At 34.1% G+C, this 18234-nt stretch overlaps 1 protein-coding gene across 4 annotated transcripts in view; it reads right to left on the bottom strand.

The window, feature by feature from the left end:
• LOC101289367 (sodium channel protein type 3 subunit alpha) overlaps positions 1 to 18234 on the bottom strand; it is a 113212-nt gene that overhangs the window by 39311 nt on the left and 55667 nt on the right. For 3 of the 4 annotated variants that reach the window (XM_004283601.3, XM_049712049.1, XM_004283600.3), the window contains 5 exons: positions 17028 to 17312; positions 10810 to 11157; positions 9634 to 9766; positions 8077 to 8315; positions 946 to 1119 (listed from right to left, as the gene is read on the bottom strand). In XM_004283601.3, the coding sequence (XP_004283649.1) occupies positions 946 to 1119; positions 8077 to 8315; positions 9634 to 9766; positions 10810 to 11157; positions 17028 to 17312 (1179 nt within the window). The remainder of the gene's footprint in view (positions 1 to 945; positions 1120 to 8076; positions 8316 to 9633; positions 9767 to 10809; positions 11158 to 17027; positions 17313 to 18234) is intronic. The other variant, XM_004283604.3, reaches the window with a different exon arrangement.

Below are 18234 nucleotides of genomic sequence, written 5' to 3' on the forward strand. Positions count from 1 at the left end.
ATCCATGAAAACAAATTAATACTTTGATTACAGACATTTGTGAATTTAGCAAGCTAATGTCACCTCCAACTATATTTTCGAGAGTAAAAAGAAATATTAAAAGTATGAGGTGTATATATATATATATTTTTTTTTTTGTGGTACACGGGCCCCTCACCGCTGCGGCCTCTCCCGCTGCGGAGCACAGGTCCCGGACGCGCAGGCCCAGCAGCCATGGCCCATGGGCCTAGCCGCTCCGTGGCATACGGGACCCTCCCGGCCCGGGGCACGAACCCGTGTCCCCTGCATCGGCAGGCGGACTCTCAACCACTGCGCCACCAGGGAAGCCCTGAGTTATATATTTTTAATGGACACTTATAATATAAAAGTAAAATAAATTAATTTGATAAACTTAAGGAAAAGCTTCTTTTCAATTTGAAAAATACACATTTTACTTAATTTCCAATAAAATTTTGCATATTTTAAAATAATTTTTCTTGCTAAATTCAAAAAAATTTGTTATACCATTGTCTAAAGTGCTAATGGGATCAAATGTTTTCCCACATATTCCTTTAAAGTAGTTACCACTAATATAAGTAAGGTTGATAAAAAGATAAGATTTATTGGGTATAAAGTTTTTATTTATATTTCTTTAGAGACTTTAAAGCAAAAAAAATTTTTTAATGAATTTAAAACATAATTTTAGAAGCACATGTGTGTTTTTAAATGTGCCTTACATAGTTAATTATTATGAAGTGTTTCAACCATTTTTCATCATTCTTGATAAACAGTCACACTCAGCTTTAAAGAGAACATTTATATATTTTCTTAGAATATCACACATACTGGTTTAAGTTTAAAATATCATTGAGGTAAAAAGCTATAAAAACTATACACATTGATTCATTTTTGAAATAAGTATTTTGCCAATGAAAGATAGAATATAAACATAGTCTATGCAGATACCAGTCTGAACGATCTCAGTACAGACAGTCCCTCCACATTTGCCAGGCCAAGCTCCATTAAACTAAGGCTGACAATAATTCCATCAAAGATATTCCAGCCCTCTTGGAAATAATAATATGGATCCATGGCAATGATCTTGAGGACCATTTCTGCTGTGAAGATCCCAGTGAAGACCTAAAGTAAAATAGAGATCAGTACTTCAAGCATTGAAAAAGTTTTGACACTCTAAGAATTTGTAAAGAAGGTTAAACAGTTATGAGTAAAAATACCTAAAATTTAAAGTGAAGAAATGTGACAAATGGATATACAAGTTTAGCATTTTTTTTCAGGGGAATATTTTAAGTGGATTTGTGTTAGTTAATGAATCTGCTACATTTCCAAGACAATGCTGATTTGAAAACATTTCATTGTCCACATTTGAAATCCGATACTAAATAATAGCTACTGAATTATTGCCTTTTTTGGTACCCTATGTTTCTACCATAATCCCAACCAATTTTTTTTAAGTATTGCAATAAGAACAATTTATGTATTATTGGAAGTCACTAAAAAATTACTTCAAATTGGTAAAAACCATATTTTGTTCTTCATTTTTGTTTTTAAGGGACATCATCTTATTTCTATAATTTTATAAACATTCCTGAAATAAGAGTGAGTTTGCCACAAATGTTTTATAATAATTATCTCTGGATTTATGCCTCAGAATTAAGGTTAATGGATAAGTAGAGCAAGGAACTGCAGATTCAATTGAAAGCATCAGGAGAACATTCTCAGTATGCATACACCCAAAATTAGGATTAATAAATTATTTGAGTGGCTGGATGAATGTCTATTTGAAAATGGTTTTGTTTTTTAATTCAAAACCACAGGCTAAGACGCCCAAGGACATTAAGAGCTATGAAATTATTCTTGCGAAAAATCTTTTAAAGCAATTATATTAACTATAGGTAAAAGCTGCATATTATGACTAAAGTCAAGCTTACCACTTACCAACGTAAATCAGCCTTTACCTTGAAGGAACTTTGTCAAAATAACAGTATCAAAATTATTTGGTTTCCTAAAATATATTAATTAAAGGAAATCTTGTTCTACTCTTACAAAGTGTAATTGCAGCCAGCATCTCATTTTCCCAATCACAGAAAGACCTAAGGGAAATACCCATAGCAGAAAAGATAGCTTAACTTCAGTTCATCATTCATTCACTCAAATAGAAGTAAAATGTAATTCAAGCAAGCTTAGTACATGAAAATCCAGATATGCCGGAATGCACATTAAAAAGTGATTTTTTTCATTTATAGAAGGACTTACCCTGGGGTATTTTTTCCCTGGTGAATGTAAAATAAGTTCTGATTTATATGAATTTTATTTCTTAATATAAAGTTTTAGGAGCAGCTACTATTTGAAATACACAGCCTGATTATAGAAATATATGAGTTAAATTGAGTTAGAAACAATCCAGGTAAATGATCTACACATATCTCTTCCTACAGAAAATCATAAGGTGAACTTTTCAGCTCTTCTGAAATGACTAGAAGATGTCCTGCATTTTAAAAACCCATACCTTAAACTTACATTCTTTCATCTAAAATTTAATCCCAGCATGAAATTCTCTTTAAAAATAACATTTTAATTACAATTTGCAGTTTAATGTCATAGCTATTTATCTTTTTAAATGCTTTCAGTTTAGGCCCTATAAATCATTGGGATTGTTTTACATACATTTTAGTCTAGTTTAGCATTGTCAGTGATTAAGAGTTTTGAAAAAATCTTTCTCATTCTAGCAAAGGTCAACTGAGGCTATTGATCATGATGCTTACGTTTATAAAATTTTAAAACTCCATCAAAAAATGCTAAGAACACAGAGAACTGCAACCCCTGGATATGGTTATGTACATAAATCCGTGTATGGTTTATAAACATACATTCTGCTGCCTTTGAATTTCTTTATCATGAGGAATTTTTAAGACTAAGACAATTAATAAAAACATACTGAATGTTTATTGTTTGGACTTAGCCTAATTATAATATATCTTGTCTTCTGAAGAAGCTTTTTGTGTTTTGAAATTTTGGATTATATGTTTCTGTAGCCATTCATTCATTAATAAAAAATTGCTGAGTACTTACTAGACGTTGTACTAGGCTTTGAAAATGCAGTACTAATTAGGATATACAAACTGAGAATGCATAAACCTAATTCATTTAGGCTGATAAATTTCTTATGGACAATACATCTATAGGCTTCCTAAGCCAGCTTCTTTAATGAGGAGGTAAGTTCAGTGAAAAGTTTCTAACCTATTGTACGTGATGACACAAGACAATCAGCAAAAGTGTAAGTGCTAAAGGTGGGGATGAGAATCAGCCTGGGAGTCTGGACCAAGAGTAAACAAATTTCAAGCATTTTGTTTTGAGGGGTACTGGGCTTGGATGATCAAATGTTAGGGCTTAAGGTCTCAGTTCAGGGATAAGAAAGTTTCCTTACTGAGTATTTACTTAGAGAGGAAAGTTCTGTTGATACATACATTAAAAAGATAGAAATGTTAGTTCTAAAGGCTCAAGTTTGAATATCGATCAGTTTGCTCCACAGAACCTCTTCTTGTCCAGACTGACATTCCACTCTTCTGTAGTGAATTTGACATAACTGTAGCCGCCTTTCGCTCCATTACTATTAGCTTCTTGTTTTAATGGTTTTAGTTTTATCATCCTCATGCCTTTTGGATTTGTATCTTTAAATATTTGTTGTTGTTGTTGATTCTTTTTTGAAGGATGAAATTGAAATATATTTAAAGAAAAATGGTAGGACATCATTTAACATTTATGATTTTCTTTTATCTCATCTGTCAGATGAGGATAGTGAGATGTTTCATCAGGTCTGTGTTTAATATTCTTGGATTTCTATCAGTATTATATTGCTTAGCAAATTTTATTACAAACTGTAGTGTACACACAATTATTGTTACACAAGAACTTTATTAGTAGTTGTTAGAAAGAGACGAGAAGGCAGTTTTATATTACACTAGGAGAGGAGTTAGATGGCCAAATAACACTTCTTCATTGATGAGAGTGGCTTCATAGGTGAGGTCTAGAATTTGGCTCCCATGGTTTTATCTTTCAATAAACGAGCCATTTTTTTCCTTCAAAAAGTTATCATGTCCCTTTCCTGAGATTTTGAATTCATATCCTATACCACACCATTTAATTAAAATAATTTTGCTAATTATGTTTCTTTAGACTTTTATTTGCAAATAGCCTGTAAGATTTTTAGAACAGGTACCATTTTCTAAGTTCCCATCTAGGTCTAGCAGAATAAAGGGATATCATGGACCTCTAATCACTGGTTAGGAAAGTTATAGTAAGAAAAATAGTGTAGGAGCTACAGATCTCTATCAATATTCCCTGAAGAAAAAGTTACAGGTTAGTTGGAAATGTTTGTATGATGAAGAGGTTATCTAACCTACTATGATTGATGGAAGATTCCTTGCTTATAGAATCCCTAAGATGAGTGCATGGGTTTTATAATGGTTAAAACAAAATTTAAAAATGAAAGCAAAACAGAGCATCTTAGAGAAACTCAATAGAGATTTGAGGTCTCTTGATACTCAAATTTGATCAATCCAATCAAAAGGAAGTGATGTAATTTTTATATGCTCCAGAAAGAGGAAACAAAAAGGCACATTGATCTAAGTAAAGACTGGAAGTTCCACAACTCTTTTATGGAAAATTCTTTTGTTATCAATTCAACCAAAAAACTCGATGTCCTTATTTGTAAGGCAATATGCAATCATTTGCGTAGTAATAAACTAGTCCATAGAAATTTTAAATTTATTTTAATGAGAAAACTGTAAAATCCCCACAGAATATGCGATGTAACATCCATCCATGGAGTATAATATAAATCCAAATTCAGCTAAGTACCCATGCTATAAGGAATATATTCTCTCTTTTTCTCTGTGTATATATATATTATATATATATAATTTTTCATATATAAATATTTATTATAAAGCTTGTTGTGGGTATAAAATAAGATATGTAAAACTATGAAATACTTTACAGATATACAACATTATTACTACTACTCATAATGAGCTTTTAGCCAATAGTAACAGTCAGTTTACACATTCTCTTATTCCTAAGGTTAGAAATAGTTAAGTCTGTTCTCTGTCGTCTACACTCTCTGTCTTCAAGAGTCTTGTTTTCCCAACACTAAGCTCAGCTTATGCATGGTTCTACCACAAACAGTCAACCAGTGGTAGAACCCCACTTCCCTACTTCATTATCTCCATCACTACTCAAAGTTACAGATTTTAGAATGAGGGACATCTAGTCCAACACATTGTGCTCATGAGAAGGAAATACTTGTGACTTTTTTAAGACCACCCAGATATTTAGCATGGACAACTGGATTTGGACCCAAATTTGTTGCTTTAGTCTAGTGCTTTTCCATTTGATTGTCCTATAATCCAATGTCTCTTATCCTGTCCCTCCATACTCAGTTGCTTCAACATTGAAATTCTATAAAACCTCAGTTTTCTGCTTCACTCTGACAAATTTCCAAAATTTTCCCTAACTGTTCAACTTCCCTAACTGTCTAATATCCTGGGAAAAATACAGCAGCTAGAGCAGAACTATTTTCCGTCAGTATTTCAAAGAAAGGTTAATAGCATACAGAAGAGGAAGGAAATTGTTTATTGAGCACGTGCTAGATGCCAGGCACAGTGCTACGTGTTTTCACATTATCTCATTAGATCTTCACAGCAACTCTGGGAGATGAGTATTATTATATCCATTTCAATAATAGAAAACAAAGACTCAGATTTTTTATCAAACTTGTCCAGATGCTTCATTATTAGTAAGGTCAAACCCAGTTCCACCTGACTCCAAACCCATGTTCTTTTATGAAAAGATGCTGCATGATGCCTTTTTGGGTAGGAAACAAGCAGTTGGTTATTTATCGAGCTACAACCATGTAAACGCTCTGCAAGATACAAAAGAAAAATGGGATGTGAGCTCTGCCATGGAGTAATTTATAGTGGATTTTATTTAATATTCAACTAAGTTCTATTCACAAATGCATTAGGAATTAAGAAAAAGTGTGTTTGATATGGGCTGAGTATCATATTAGAGGAGATGAGGCTTCAGTTGGACCTTGAAGAATATGAAGAATTGAGATGAAGTGATTTGAGTTGGAGTACTTTAAATGTGAAGGTAGAGAACAGTGATATACTATCCCATATGTAAGCATATAAACATTTGTGTGTTATAGTGACAAGGCTGTTCTGATAAGACTGCTGGTGGTTGGTTAGGAACCAAAGGAAAATAAGCTGGTATAGGAAGGATGGAATCAGATAGGGAGTTTTGAAAACCAGTTAAGAGTGTTGAACCACAAATATAGGCAATAGATACTTTAGCAAGATGAAAGCATACTGAGTGCAGAGTACTAGAAATATGATTTTAATAGTAGTTACAGGAGTAAAGAAGTTGATACCTGGAAAAAAAGAAATAATGGGTCTTCATATAAAATTGTATAAATATATAAGAAATAAAGAGAAAGTAAGTCAAATGGCTATCTTCGAAGCTGGAAGGCTCTTTGAAGTTGGAAGGCTACTACTAGAGGTAATACAAGACTAAATTGAGATTTTTAGGGCTTTCAGTAAATTGTGAGAAAGATGATATTTCAGATGTCTCATACTGTGTTTAAAGTTATCCTGGAGCAATGATCTGTAACTGTTGGAAATACAGGAATGGAACACAACTTACTCTATAATTGTAGATAATACCTAGAGTTGTTGAGTACATAGTAATATTGAGTGAAAAACATAGCCTTAATAGGTAAAAGAAGAGAAGTCCAGACAAGGACGCAGAGATAGAGTGATTGGAAAGATGAAGGAGAAATCATCTCCTTCCGATGAAGGAGAAACTGGAAAAAACAATCAGTATCACAGGTGTCAAAGATGAAGAAAGTGTCAAGAATCTGGTGGGTGTTCTATAATGCAGTGAAGTTGAGTTCTCTTATTGGAGTAGACATTTATGCAACTGTCTGCCCAGTATTCGCTTTCTTCTTTCTGTTGGGAATAGTTCCTCCACCTGTGTAATTCCTAAGGACTGCCATTTTCACATGACTCCACCCTCGCCAATGCTGATGAAACCACAGGTGAGCATCTGACCCAGGTTATGCTGAATAGAATCCTATCACGAGAGTCTGAGCTGGAACTGAAAAAGAGATCCAGTCTTTTTCCAGTGCAGAGGTTACAAGATGTAAAACCAATGAGCTATGGCTGATCATGTTCCTGACCTACAGAGAAAAGATGCAATGAATGTTTGGACTATATCCAGTCCCTTGGTTAAAGGATATCCTGAAGCCCATCCTGAAGCCCAATTGCAAAATTACCCTTCATATGTTTTGGTAGTTCATCTTTTTCTTTCCATTCCATGAGTCAGTCAAAAAGACTTTCCTCTTAAGCTAGTTTGAGTTCTGTTTCTGTCTTGTGCCAAAAAAGGTCTTGATTAATAAACTATGTAAATTCTTTTCTTATTTGTTCATCCATTTCAGATTCTTCATATACATTTAGGAGGAAATGTACAAGTCAGCATACACATACACAGATGTCTGCCCAAGTAACTTGAACCAAAAATGTGGCTAAATTACAAATGCATTTTTATCAACTATTTCTTCTCTTCTGTGAATTCTACTGAAGCATTTTATTAAGAAGTTCAATTTGAAACAACTATGCCCTCTTGTGCACAGAAATCAATCCTTATGTATTCTCTTCAAAGAACATGATTTCTTCAGAAGCTATGTGTGCTAAAACTGCATGCTTGTGGAGCCAGAATTAGACGTCATTGTTTCTCTGGGCCTATATTTCCAGCAAGAATGACAGTAAAGATTTTAACAAGTTTACAAAGGGTAAGACACCATGATCAGTCAGCACAGATGTTGGTCTCAATAGTCAGCATTTATACCCGAATTCTAGACCTTATCACTGAGAATACCTTCAATATTCCTTTAGATATTTCTTCCTATGAAGAAAGACGGTATAATTAGGGGGTTCCACACAGCACAAATGGATTTCTTCTTTGGTCTATCTGCCCCATCCCTGACAAAGTAAATAAGTAAACATCAAATGAACTCACCAGGTTTCCTACAGTCAACACACTACTGAATTGACCAGTCATTGGGTAGTGCTCCATGGCCATGAAGAGGGTATTCAAGACAATGCAAATAGTGATGGCAAGATCAACAAATGGATCCATAACAATTAAATTCACAAGATGCTTTACTTTTAACCATGGATCACAGCAGTCCCAGATCAAGAACACATTGGCAAATCTATACCAGCATGGTGGACATTTCTGCCTAGATTCTTCAAGCTCTGGAGGAACAATAAAGAGTAAGAGTAGTAAATAACAATAAAAACAAATTGTTGTTGTTGCAGATTATACATTATTTGATAAAATTGATGCTTCTACTTGGGGACTTGAGAAGACAATCCCATTAAATATTTTCACAATATATTCATAAAAAATGTCAAGTAAATAGACTTTCTCCTTTAATTAAACAGAAAATAAATACTTTGAATTTAATATTTTGCCTCAAACTAACTTAATTATCTATTAAATAGGTAATGGGTCATTAAATTGCTATATTTTCTTTATCAAAACAGAATTTTAAAGTAGGCTTTTAGAATTATTAAATATATCAAACAATTATTCTTTTGAAAGACCTTTTTAAGAATACTGTCTAAAGCTGTGATCCTTATTAATGTGTGTGACCCATTCTTTCCTCTCTCTGTCTCCACATCAGCATTGATCTTCCACACACTGAGAATGTAGTATATCCTTCTTTTTAATATAGATTTAGAGCCAAATCTAGTTCTGTTATTCATAATTACTCATATATTTTTCAGAATTTTAGCTTAATATATTAAAAAGGCACTAGTAATTTAATGGGTGAAACCTATTATAATTATTATATGCCCGTTTGTATATCTAGTACGCCAATGGGATAAGATACAAAATGTAATTGAAGTTTTCTAAAGAATTCATATTAGATATGACTTATAAATGATTTATAAAATTGCAGTACTAATATAATATTCCTCCAAACTTGAAGAAATGGGGACTTAATGAATGAACAAGGAAGTAATTGTTGCTGCCCATTCCAGTGTATCAAAATCAACAAATATTTGTGTCAGCTGTTCATTGGAGGAATGTAATGGTTTCTGTGTATGTGGAAGATGGAGGAAAAAATCTTTTTTTAGGGTCCCTGTCGAAGTGGAGCATAGGTTTTGATTCCTCCAACTCATTCATATGCCTCCCCAACCCATCACTACCTCCATGCCTGGACAACAGATTGAAGCTTGAAAGAGATGTTTCCTTGTGCTTCTAAAACTTAAAAAGGCAAGTTTTTACTCTAATTGCTTAAGGATAATATAAGGATAAATCCTCACTGATGAGGTATCAAGTGGTGAAATATCACTCTTCAGATGAGAACCAGAATCAAAAAGAAATAAGGACAATATTAGTTTTTGTAATCAATGTGATAATAGTGTATTCCATATATTATCTACTTAGGTCTATTATACAATTTTGATCTTGGGTAACTGACTTTCGTAATTCTATGGGAATAAATAATAGTTTCATAAAGTATATAATCATAGGAAGCTGACTATCCCATGACCTTCTTCTTACCCTCCATTGTGTTAGTCAGGATGCTGGCTATGCTCATGGCTCTTTGTCTTCCGGAGGAATCCTCTAGCATCTCCATTGAAATCTGGTAAGAACTTAGCCTTCTCTTTCTGACTTCTGTTTCAGTGGTGGTACCCTGCAAACCAAACACTGCTGGCTCAAACCACCCTTTTCAATGAATAATACAACACAACATAGCATTTCTCTGGAAAGGCATGCTACGTGCAGTTTTCCCAAGTAACAATTTTCAAGTAATAGTAAAATACTAAATTTATTATTAAGTTATAAATACTTAAAAAAATCACAGGTGGTACCCTAAAGGGTTAAAACAAGAATTTACTAGTTGGATGTAATTATATAAGGCAATTATGTTGCAGAAATATTTTAGTTTACCTGTTGGAATTTTCAGGGAAAATTTTCATAAGCATGCCAAAGTCATATATTATTCCATTTCATTCAAATGCAAGGAATTTTAACTTATCTCAATGATTAATAATCAGATCAATCTTCCCCCAAAACAAATAATAGTATTATATAGTCTTAAGGCTGAATTATTATCTTTGAGGCTTTATTGAAAATATTGACATATATGGGCCAATTTTTTTCCATGCACAAACACAGATGTACAATGAAATGTGTGTGCTTTCCTGAGATTTCTTTAGTTATTTCTATATGCCATCCTATAAGAAATCAAAACACTTTAGAGTCATTTAATAGACATCAAAACATTTTAGAGTCACTGTAATATTGACACTTGTATGAAAAGTGCCCATTATCAATATATTGGTCATTACAATATTGAATTTTAAGTATATGAAATTTCCAGAATATGAATAGATTATTATACAATTCTGGGTCGACAAACATCTATAATAGCAATTTGGTTGTCAAAGTGCCCATTATTTTGTGCTGGTAGGTCGACTGAATTTGCAGATACGAGTTTCATCCCAGTCTCTAAAAACTGGGCTCTTTTAACCTAAAGCATTTGGAAGTTAATGGTCCCACACAATTTAGTTGGTTCTAAAGATCCTATTGTTTTCCATTCAATAAATCATATATTATTTTTAAGGACTTTCAGTTTGGGGAAGCAGGTTGGTATAACAGGCTAAAATGCCCAGGCCTTGGTAATTTAAAATTGGTATATAATGTCAGTAGAGCTAATTTATTATCTATTATCACCTCTGGTGGAAGTTGTCCAGTAGGTGAGGTTAGAGCTGATGGTCCACCCACCAAGGAAACCACACCATTGCAATCCACAGTGCTGTGCATCTTCCCATTTGCTGGAAGCCCTGGCACCATCCTGGATGACATACTGGCCTGACTAACGTTACTGTTGCGTCGCTCTCCGTGTCTGTGTGGCACAAACAGTGAGTCTCTCCTGCTCTCGCTGTCTTCAAATGTACTGTGTTCATCATCAGCAAAGTCATTTTCAGAACCAATATCCTTTGCCCGACCTCTGAAGCTGAAAATACTCGTTTTGCTATTGCGTCGTGGGGAAAACAGGGAGCCACGGATACTTAATAGAGACTGAGGAGAGAGCAAGGAAGAAAAGAATTGGGATGGGGGACACAACTATTTAATAAAAGTCTTAATATTACAGAATCTATTTGCTTTTGGGTTAGAATAGTCTTGCTCTTAAACACAGGTAATCAAGTTTACAGAGAACTCATATGTTTTGATATTTTTATTAAAGACCACAATGCAAATTTAAGTATAAAAGAGTAGTTTTTCTGATTAAGAATTCTGATATGCAATCTACTAAGTGCGTGACCACTTCATTTAATCTTCACTCTAGTACTGTGAGGTGGATTTTGTTGCTGTAATATTCTAGGAGCAGAACCTGATGCTGGAGAGGACAAATGATTCTTTTTGGTAGGTGGCTTTCACTCCTAAATGCTATGGTCTGAAAGGGCACACAACTTGGAAAACAAGTTATGGTTCAGTGAGACTGTTGGCTTAAATTTAAAATATTTGTACCAAATATGTTACTTTTGGATAATGATTTAAAAATGAAACCATTATCTCTCCATTCTCTTATTTTGAGTTCTAAAAGGAAATTACTCTTTTTTTTCTGGACTTGCTTGTCTCTATCCACATGGGCATAAAAGTCACAAAACTTAACCTATGATGCTATCTTCTAAATTTGCTAACAGTTTCCCAAATGGCTACTAATGATTCACCTGTTTTGAGGGAGTATATGTCATAGCAAACACAACAGAGAGAATGCCTAAATTGCTGTATAAATTACTATTCTTACTTAAAATTTAACACTGCCTTAAAAAAGTAAGACATTTACGCATGGCTTTACCAATAAGGGTGATGTAGAAGACAGCTTATCCTTCTAATCTCAATTTAACTTTATTAAAAGGAACTGGATGATTCAGAAACTTTTAAAATTATATTTGTTTGTGAATAAATCAAGCAAACAGTTTCTGGTACTTGAAAATGAGGATTTAGCATGAAGCCCCTTCTTCCAGTTTTTCAATGGACTTTAAATCAGCAGCATCAAATAATTCTGTGTTTATTTTAGCCTTGGTGAGTTTTCAAAAACATCTCTATTCTCTTGCAGAATCTTTGTTTACTACCTTCCTCATTAACAATGACATTTCCAATATTCCCCTCTCACCCCCAGCGGTTTCTCATGGCCTGTTCTATCTCTCTGCATAGCCAGGGTAACGTATATACATACATACACATACATACGCATACATATCCATATGCCAGCAGGAAACATGCCTGGACTTTCCCTTTCTTCCTCCAAGCTTCGGTGTAAAACCAAAGAAAATAATTCTAGTGGAAAAAAACGTAAGAAAGGCAGACTCCCTCAAATTTATTTTTGGTCCCTCTGCCTAATTAGGTCATGCTGATTTTCTTAGGCCCCATTTTTAGTTTTATTTTTATGGCTTTTCCCTGCCTGCAAAGCACTAGAATAATCTTTTTGCCGTCTGTCTCAGTGATGTTCTGGAAAGATACTATTCATTGAGAAATGTGCTATTGCTTTGGATTTGGTTAGAAACATTCACAGGAATTATTGACTGCCCAGCTTATCTAGCCTGAGACTGTGTGTATGTGATACTCAGTTCATGCAGAAGGTTTGTTTACCCAATGTCAGTCGGTAGTTAGACTAATTTTCCAGTCATCAAAGTGATCAAGAAATTAGACATTGTGAAGACATTAATTCAGCTCTCAGTAATAAGGAATGGTAATGTTTTTAATCTCTTCAGACTCAATTTAAATTATCAATATGATATTTGTATGTTCAGACTCATATTTGAAACCTTAGTGTATTTTTAGGTCCCAGCTTTCTGGAATTGGGATTCAGTAAACAGGGGGTAGGACTCTGGAATCTGAGTATTCAACATACATTCTAGGTGATTCTAATGCAGGTGGACCTCACCCTACACTAAGAGGAATACCAACATTGTCTTACACTAATTCCTAGGATGGCTCAATACAATCATCTTAATATACCTGTGTTAGAATACTGTCTTTGGAAACTGAAAATCTGTATACACAGTATTGGTTGGGAGTATGTGGTATGTGTGTACATCCATAACGTATCTGGTACATGCCTTTAATTTGCATGTTTTTATGTCAGGCTGTTTTCAAAGGCGTTCCAGATCCTTGGGTTTATTTGAAACTTCTATGCACTCTTTGGAAAGTATAATAATGGGTGTGAGCACAGCTTTCAAGGCAACAGAAACTGAGAAAAGAAGATAGCAAAAATAGTATTGAGGGAAAATAAACCAAAAATAACACACTAGAAGATGCAGCAGAGTGGAGGGAATACCCACAGCTGTGGCAGCTCTTTCTCTACGGAAAACAAGCTTTTATGTTTTAAGGACCTAAAGGCCATCTTTCTTTGCCTCAGGCATGCCAAAATATAAATTCCAGGCATCTTTTTCTTTTGCCTTGTTCCAAGAAGGTAAATCTGAACTCTTTTTCTTAATTTTCAGTAACAAAAGGGAAAACAGAAGAATTTAGGTGTGTAAGACACAATCCTGCATGTAGGGACTGAACCTGAAGTGGAATGGGATGTCAAAATGGAAGATGCAGGGAATTTGAAGATGTTCTAGTAGAAGCATGTAAAGTGAGTATTTGTTGGAAATACTCACTTAATAGCATTTCAAGTTAAATATATGTAGCTTATCAATGTTTTCAATAAGTCAACAACTACACTTGGTTCTAGCTATAAAGCTTCTGGTTTAAAATAGTCTCCTCATGTCCAGACAACATAGATAAAATCTTTGGGGGGATTCACTTTCCATTGTATGCCTTTAAGTACTTTTTCATGCTGTCTAGGAACATGTATTATCTATTTAAGAATAAAATAATATAATAAATATAAAATAACATGTAAAGTTTATGTTAGTAGAGGACAGGGTACCCATTATTTATGGCTTCTTGGCCTTAACATTGTTAGAAGATATGTTTGTGTTGAACATTATGCCATGTCCATCTTATGCTTCCTATCCCCACTACCTCCACTGATTCTCTTACCTTTTAGAGAGTTTGTTTATACAACCAGACACTGTAAAGTGCTTCTGGTATATTTTTGCTTGTGAGTTGTGGTGATGCTCTCTGCCTGTCTTTACTGGGATATGTAACTATCAATGCTAATAGGCGATTTCTTTTTCTTTTGCAACATCTACTATCTATCTATTTCATCTACCTATCTATCTATCTATCTGTCTATCATCCTATCATCTCTTTCTCTCTCTCCCTATCTACCTACCTACCTCTACGTATGTCACTATCTGTCTATTTACAAATATGAAATGAACTACATATAACGTAGGTATATGCCAATTCTGTTTTTAGTATTTAAACTCTGGCTTTCAGCTAACTTCCCTGTGCTGTTCCCTCTCTGTGGTTCACTCAACAGAGGCCTTCCAGCTGCTTCTTGAACATTCTGGGCATATTACCACATCAGGGCCTTACACTTGCTCTTCAGTGAGCCTGAAATGCTCTTTGATGAGATAGCCTCTCCCCTTGCCTCCTCGAAATCTTTGCTGAGATTTCTCCTTTACAGTGAGGGCTTCCCAACCCACCCTATTTAAATTCTTTTTTTTTTTTTTTTTTTTTTGTACCACCGGTTAGTGTTCCTAATCCCCTTTTCCTGCTTTATTTTTTTTTCCATAGCACTTATCACTTTCTGACATAGTCTATAACTTACTTATCTTGTTTATTGTCTATCTCTTCCTTTAGTATAAAGTTCCATGAGGTCAGTGAATTATATTGTTTTGTTCATTGAGATTTTTTTCTAGAACTCTTTCTTCCACATAGTAGGTGATCAATGTGGATTGGCTGAGTGAACTGATCCACAAGCTTTTGGCTGAGTGAACTGATCCACAAGCTTTTATTTGAGCATTATATGATGAAACAATGATGGAAATAGTGCTATTTTCAAAACACCTAAATATGTTCATGTAATTATTACTACTATGTGTATACATTTGTGATAACTGAAACTACTCAAAAAATTTTAGTTTTCCTAATTTGTAATTCAATGACCCATTTTAACTTAATAAGAGCTCTACTATTTGTCACATAGGGTTTCTATATATTGCTTAATATATAGAACTCTTTAAGAACCCACAGCTCTTTAAGGTAGACATTATTACCCCATTTTACAGAAATTTTACAAAGTACAAGTGACTCAAGGTCACAGAACTAATTTGGAGTGGAGATATGAACATAAGCCTTAAGTCATTATGCTATAATATCAAATATTCCTAATCTTAATGACTCCTAATGGTCTTAATAATGCTAAAATATCAGGAGTGAAGTTTAAGCCAAAAAATCTAATCTGAGAAATTAACTTGGCCTATTGAGCCTCAAGTTAATCCCAAATGTATTATACTCATGTAATACCATACTTTATGTTTGTACTATGCAAGGTAATAGTTGGATCTCTTGATACTGGCATTATCTGTAGGGAAATGGTTTTTGTCTTATAAATTTTTGTGTGTGCATATATATTTTGTCCTAATATGAAAATTCAAGTTATAAGTTATTAATATAGAGTTTATTTCTTTTTAAAATTCTTACTTACATATTCAATATAAACTATAAAATAAACACCCATTGTTAACTAGCATATGCATTTTCCTCAGCCAAGAGCTAAACACTATACTGAATTTTGTGCTTATCACTCCATTTTTTCAAAAATGTTTGTTTTTTATAAGACCCCTTGGATGATGTACAGTTTTTTGATTTAACTTAATTATATAGCGTGTCTCTCAAAGCATTATCTTTAGGACATAATTCTGACCCAGATTAATATAATTAGAAGAGTTAATAATTCATAGCCCATGAAATTCTAATGGAACCAGATAGGGTTCAAAGCCATAATTGTACTTATCACAGATTTCATAACTATTTACTCTTCATTATGCAACTGATAAAACTTATAAACAAAGAGTTGAAACTATTTTCCCTCTTTGACTTGAAAATATGCTGAAGAATTGGGTACTTGGCATTAAATCAGAGCAAAAACAGACTGTCTTTAATTTAGTTTTCTTCGAGAGCATTTAGGTCATAACTTCATTCTAATGTATCAAGGCATGACACCATATCGGCACAATGGAAGCTCATGAGAGTACAGTTCTCATATCAAAAGATGAAAGCAGGGCTTCCCTGGTGGCACAGTGGTTGGGAGTCTGCCTGCCAATGCAGGGGACACAGGTTCGAGCCCTGGTCCAGGAAGATCCCACATGCTGCGGAGCAACTAAGCCCGTGCACCACAACCACTGAACCCGCATACCACAACTACTGAAGCCCACGTGCCTAGAGCCCGAGCTCTGCAACAAGAGAAGCCACTGCAGTGATAAGCCCATGTGCCATAATGAAGAGTAGCCCTCGCTCGCTGCAACAAGGGAAAGCCCACGTGCGGCAATAAAGACCCAATGCAAACAAAAATAAATAAATAAAATAAATAAATTTATTTTAAAAAAAGATAAAAGCAAAAATCCAGAGACATTTCTTTTCAAAATTCATACATATCTTGCATCACAACCTCAGATAATAAAGGCAGAAACCCATATGCAAAAAAAGTAGGTTCATCTGAGGTCTCAAAATGGAAAAGGTAAACAAGGGATTACAAAACTGTCTCACTGAAGAAAAAAATCTGATAGATAGTTTTCACTCCCCCACTTCCTCAAAAAGCTGATTAAGAAAATGGTCTCAAAATAGTGCAATGCTTAAAACTGATTACCTTAAAATAAAAGTTATTAATGATTTAATAAAAGTCCCTTTTAAAGACACTTTAGGGTATAAATTTAAATAATCGTATTAAATGTTAGTTCCCCGTCCCTCATTTAAATCAGGTATTACAAAAAATATACCAAAGTACAACAATGACAAAACAAACTGGAGCACTTAGTAGAAAACCATACCTGATGAGGGGAGTAGAATTTCTTGTCACTAGTCAGTCGATTTCCATCCATGGAGAAAAGGAATCTTCTTTTGACACTGTCCTCAGATACAGATTTGGGAAACCTGTTTCCCGCTCCTTTGTTTCCTTCAAGATGCTCCCTCTGTCTTCTTTTCTTTCTTCGGTTCCTCCACTCCTTAGCACTTTTAGAGCTTAATTTTGATGCTTCTGAAGAGCTTTCCAAGAGCTCTCCTAACCCACCTATTCCACTGAAATCTCTTGAAGCAGCTGCTGCTGCTGCAACTGCCTGTTTAAACAAAACCAGGCATTATTTAGAACATACAACTTTGGAACAGTTGAATGTGATACAAAAGTTGCTATTTAAGACTATTAACTATATGTGAAAATGATGTCTTCTGGTAATTTCATTGTGTTTTACTACAAGAGAGTTTACTTAATAATGACAATTTTAAATAGTATAAAGCAATATGTTAGCTTATGCATTAAGACTAGAAAAGTCTGGTTTGGCACATCTTCTGAAGAGTCTTTTTTTTAAAAACTCTGTTGAGATTAGCTTCATTTCAGGGAACAACTGCTCTCTTAAAAATATCTTCTACACTTTAAAAGCAAATGTTCTCTAAGTGGTGGTTCTTGGTCTGATTACTATTCCAATTCCATCCATAGGTTTATTCCTCCCACTTGTGATTGTGAACAACCTAGTGGTATTTTTTCCTTCTAAATCTAGGACAAAAGTCTTTTTCTTTTCTTTTTTTGTGAACTCAAAGCATTTAAAGTGTCTACTCTTTTACCTCTAGATGGGAGTAGTGGGAATGTATTGGCTAGTTGATCCTCTTCCTTTATTTGAATCACATTCAGTGTTATTGTTCCCATTCCTGGGGTCATAGTAATCTCACAGTTTAACATGATTAATTTATTAGATAGCACTTTTAGCTTTAAATTTTAAATGTTTATATATTATTTATTATTATTATAAATAGTAACAAATGATTAACATATAAGTCAGTAAGTACCTGAAATAATCATTCAAGGGATTATGAGTACTTCTTGAAATACTTTCTTTTCATATTTCATCACTAAATATACTTAAGCATTTTGAATTTCTGTACCTACTAAAGAAACACAGCAGGTCGGAGGTGAAACATGGCATGCCAGATGTTTTGTATTTTTATTTATATGAATAGTAGTTTTAGATGGGAATTGATCTAACC

Source organism: Orcinus orca, chromosome 7 (assembly GCF_937001465.1).
Source record: "Orcinus orca chromosome 7, mOrcOrc1.1, whole genome shotgun sequence".
NCBI lineage: Eukaryota > Metazoa > Chordata > Mammalia > Artiodactyla > Delphinidae > Orcinus > Orcinus orca.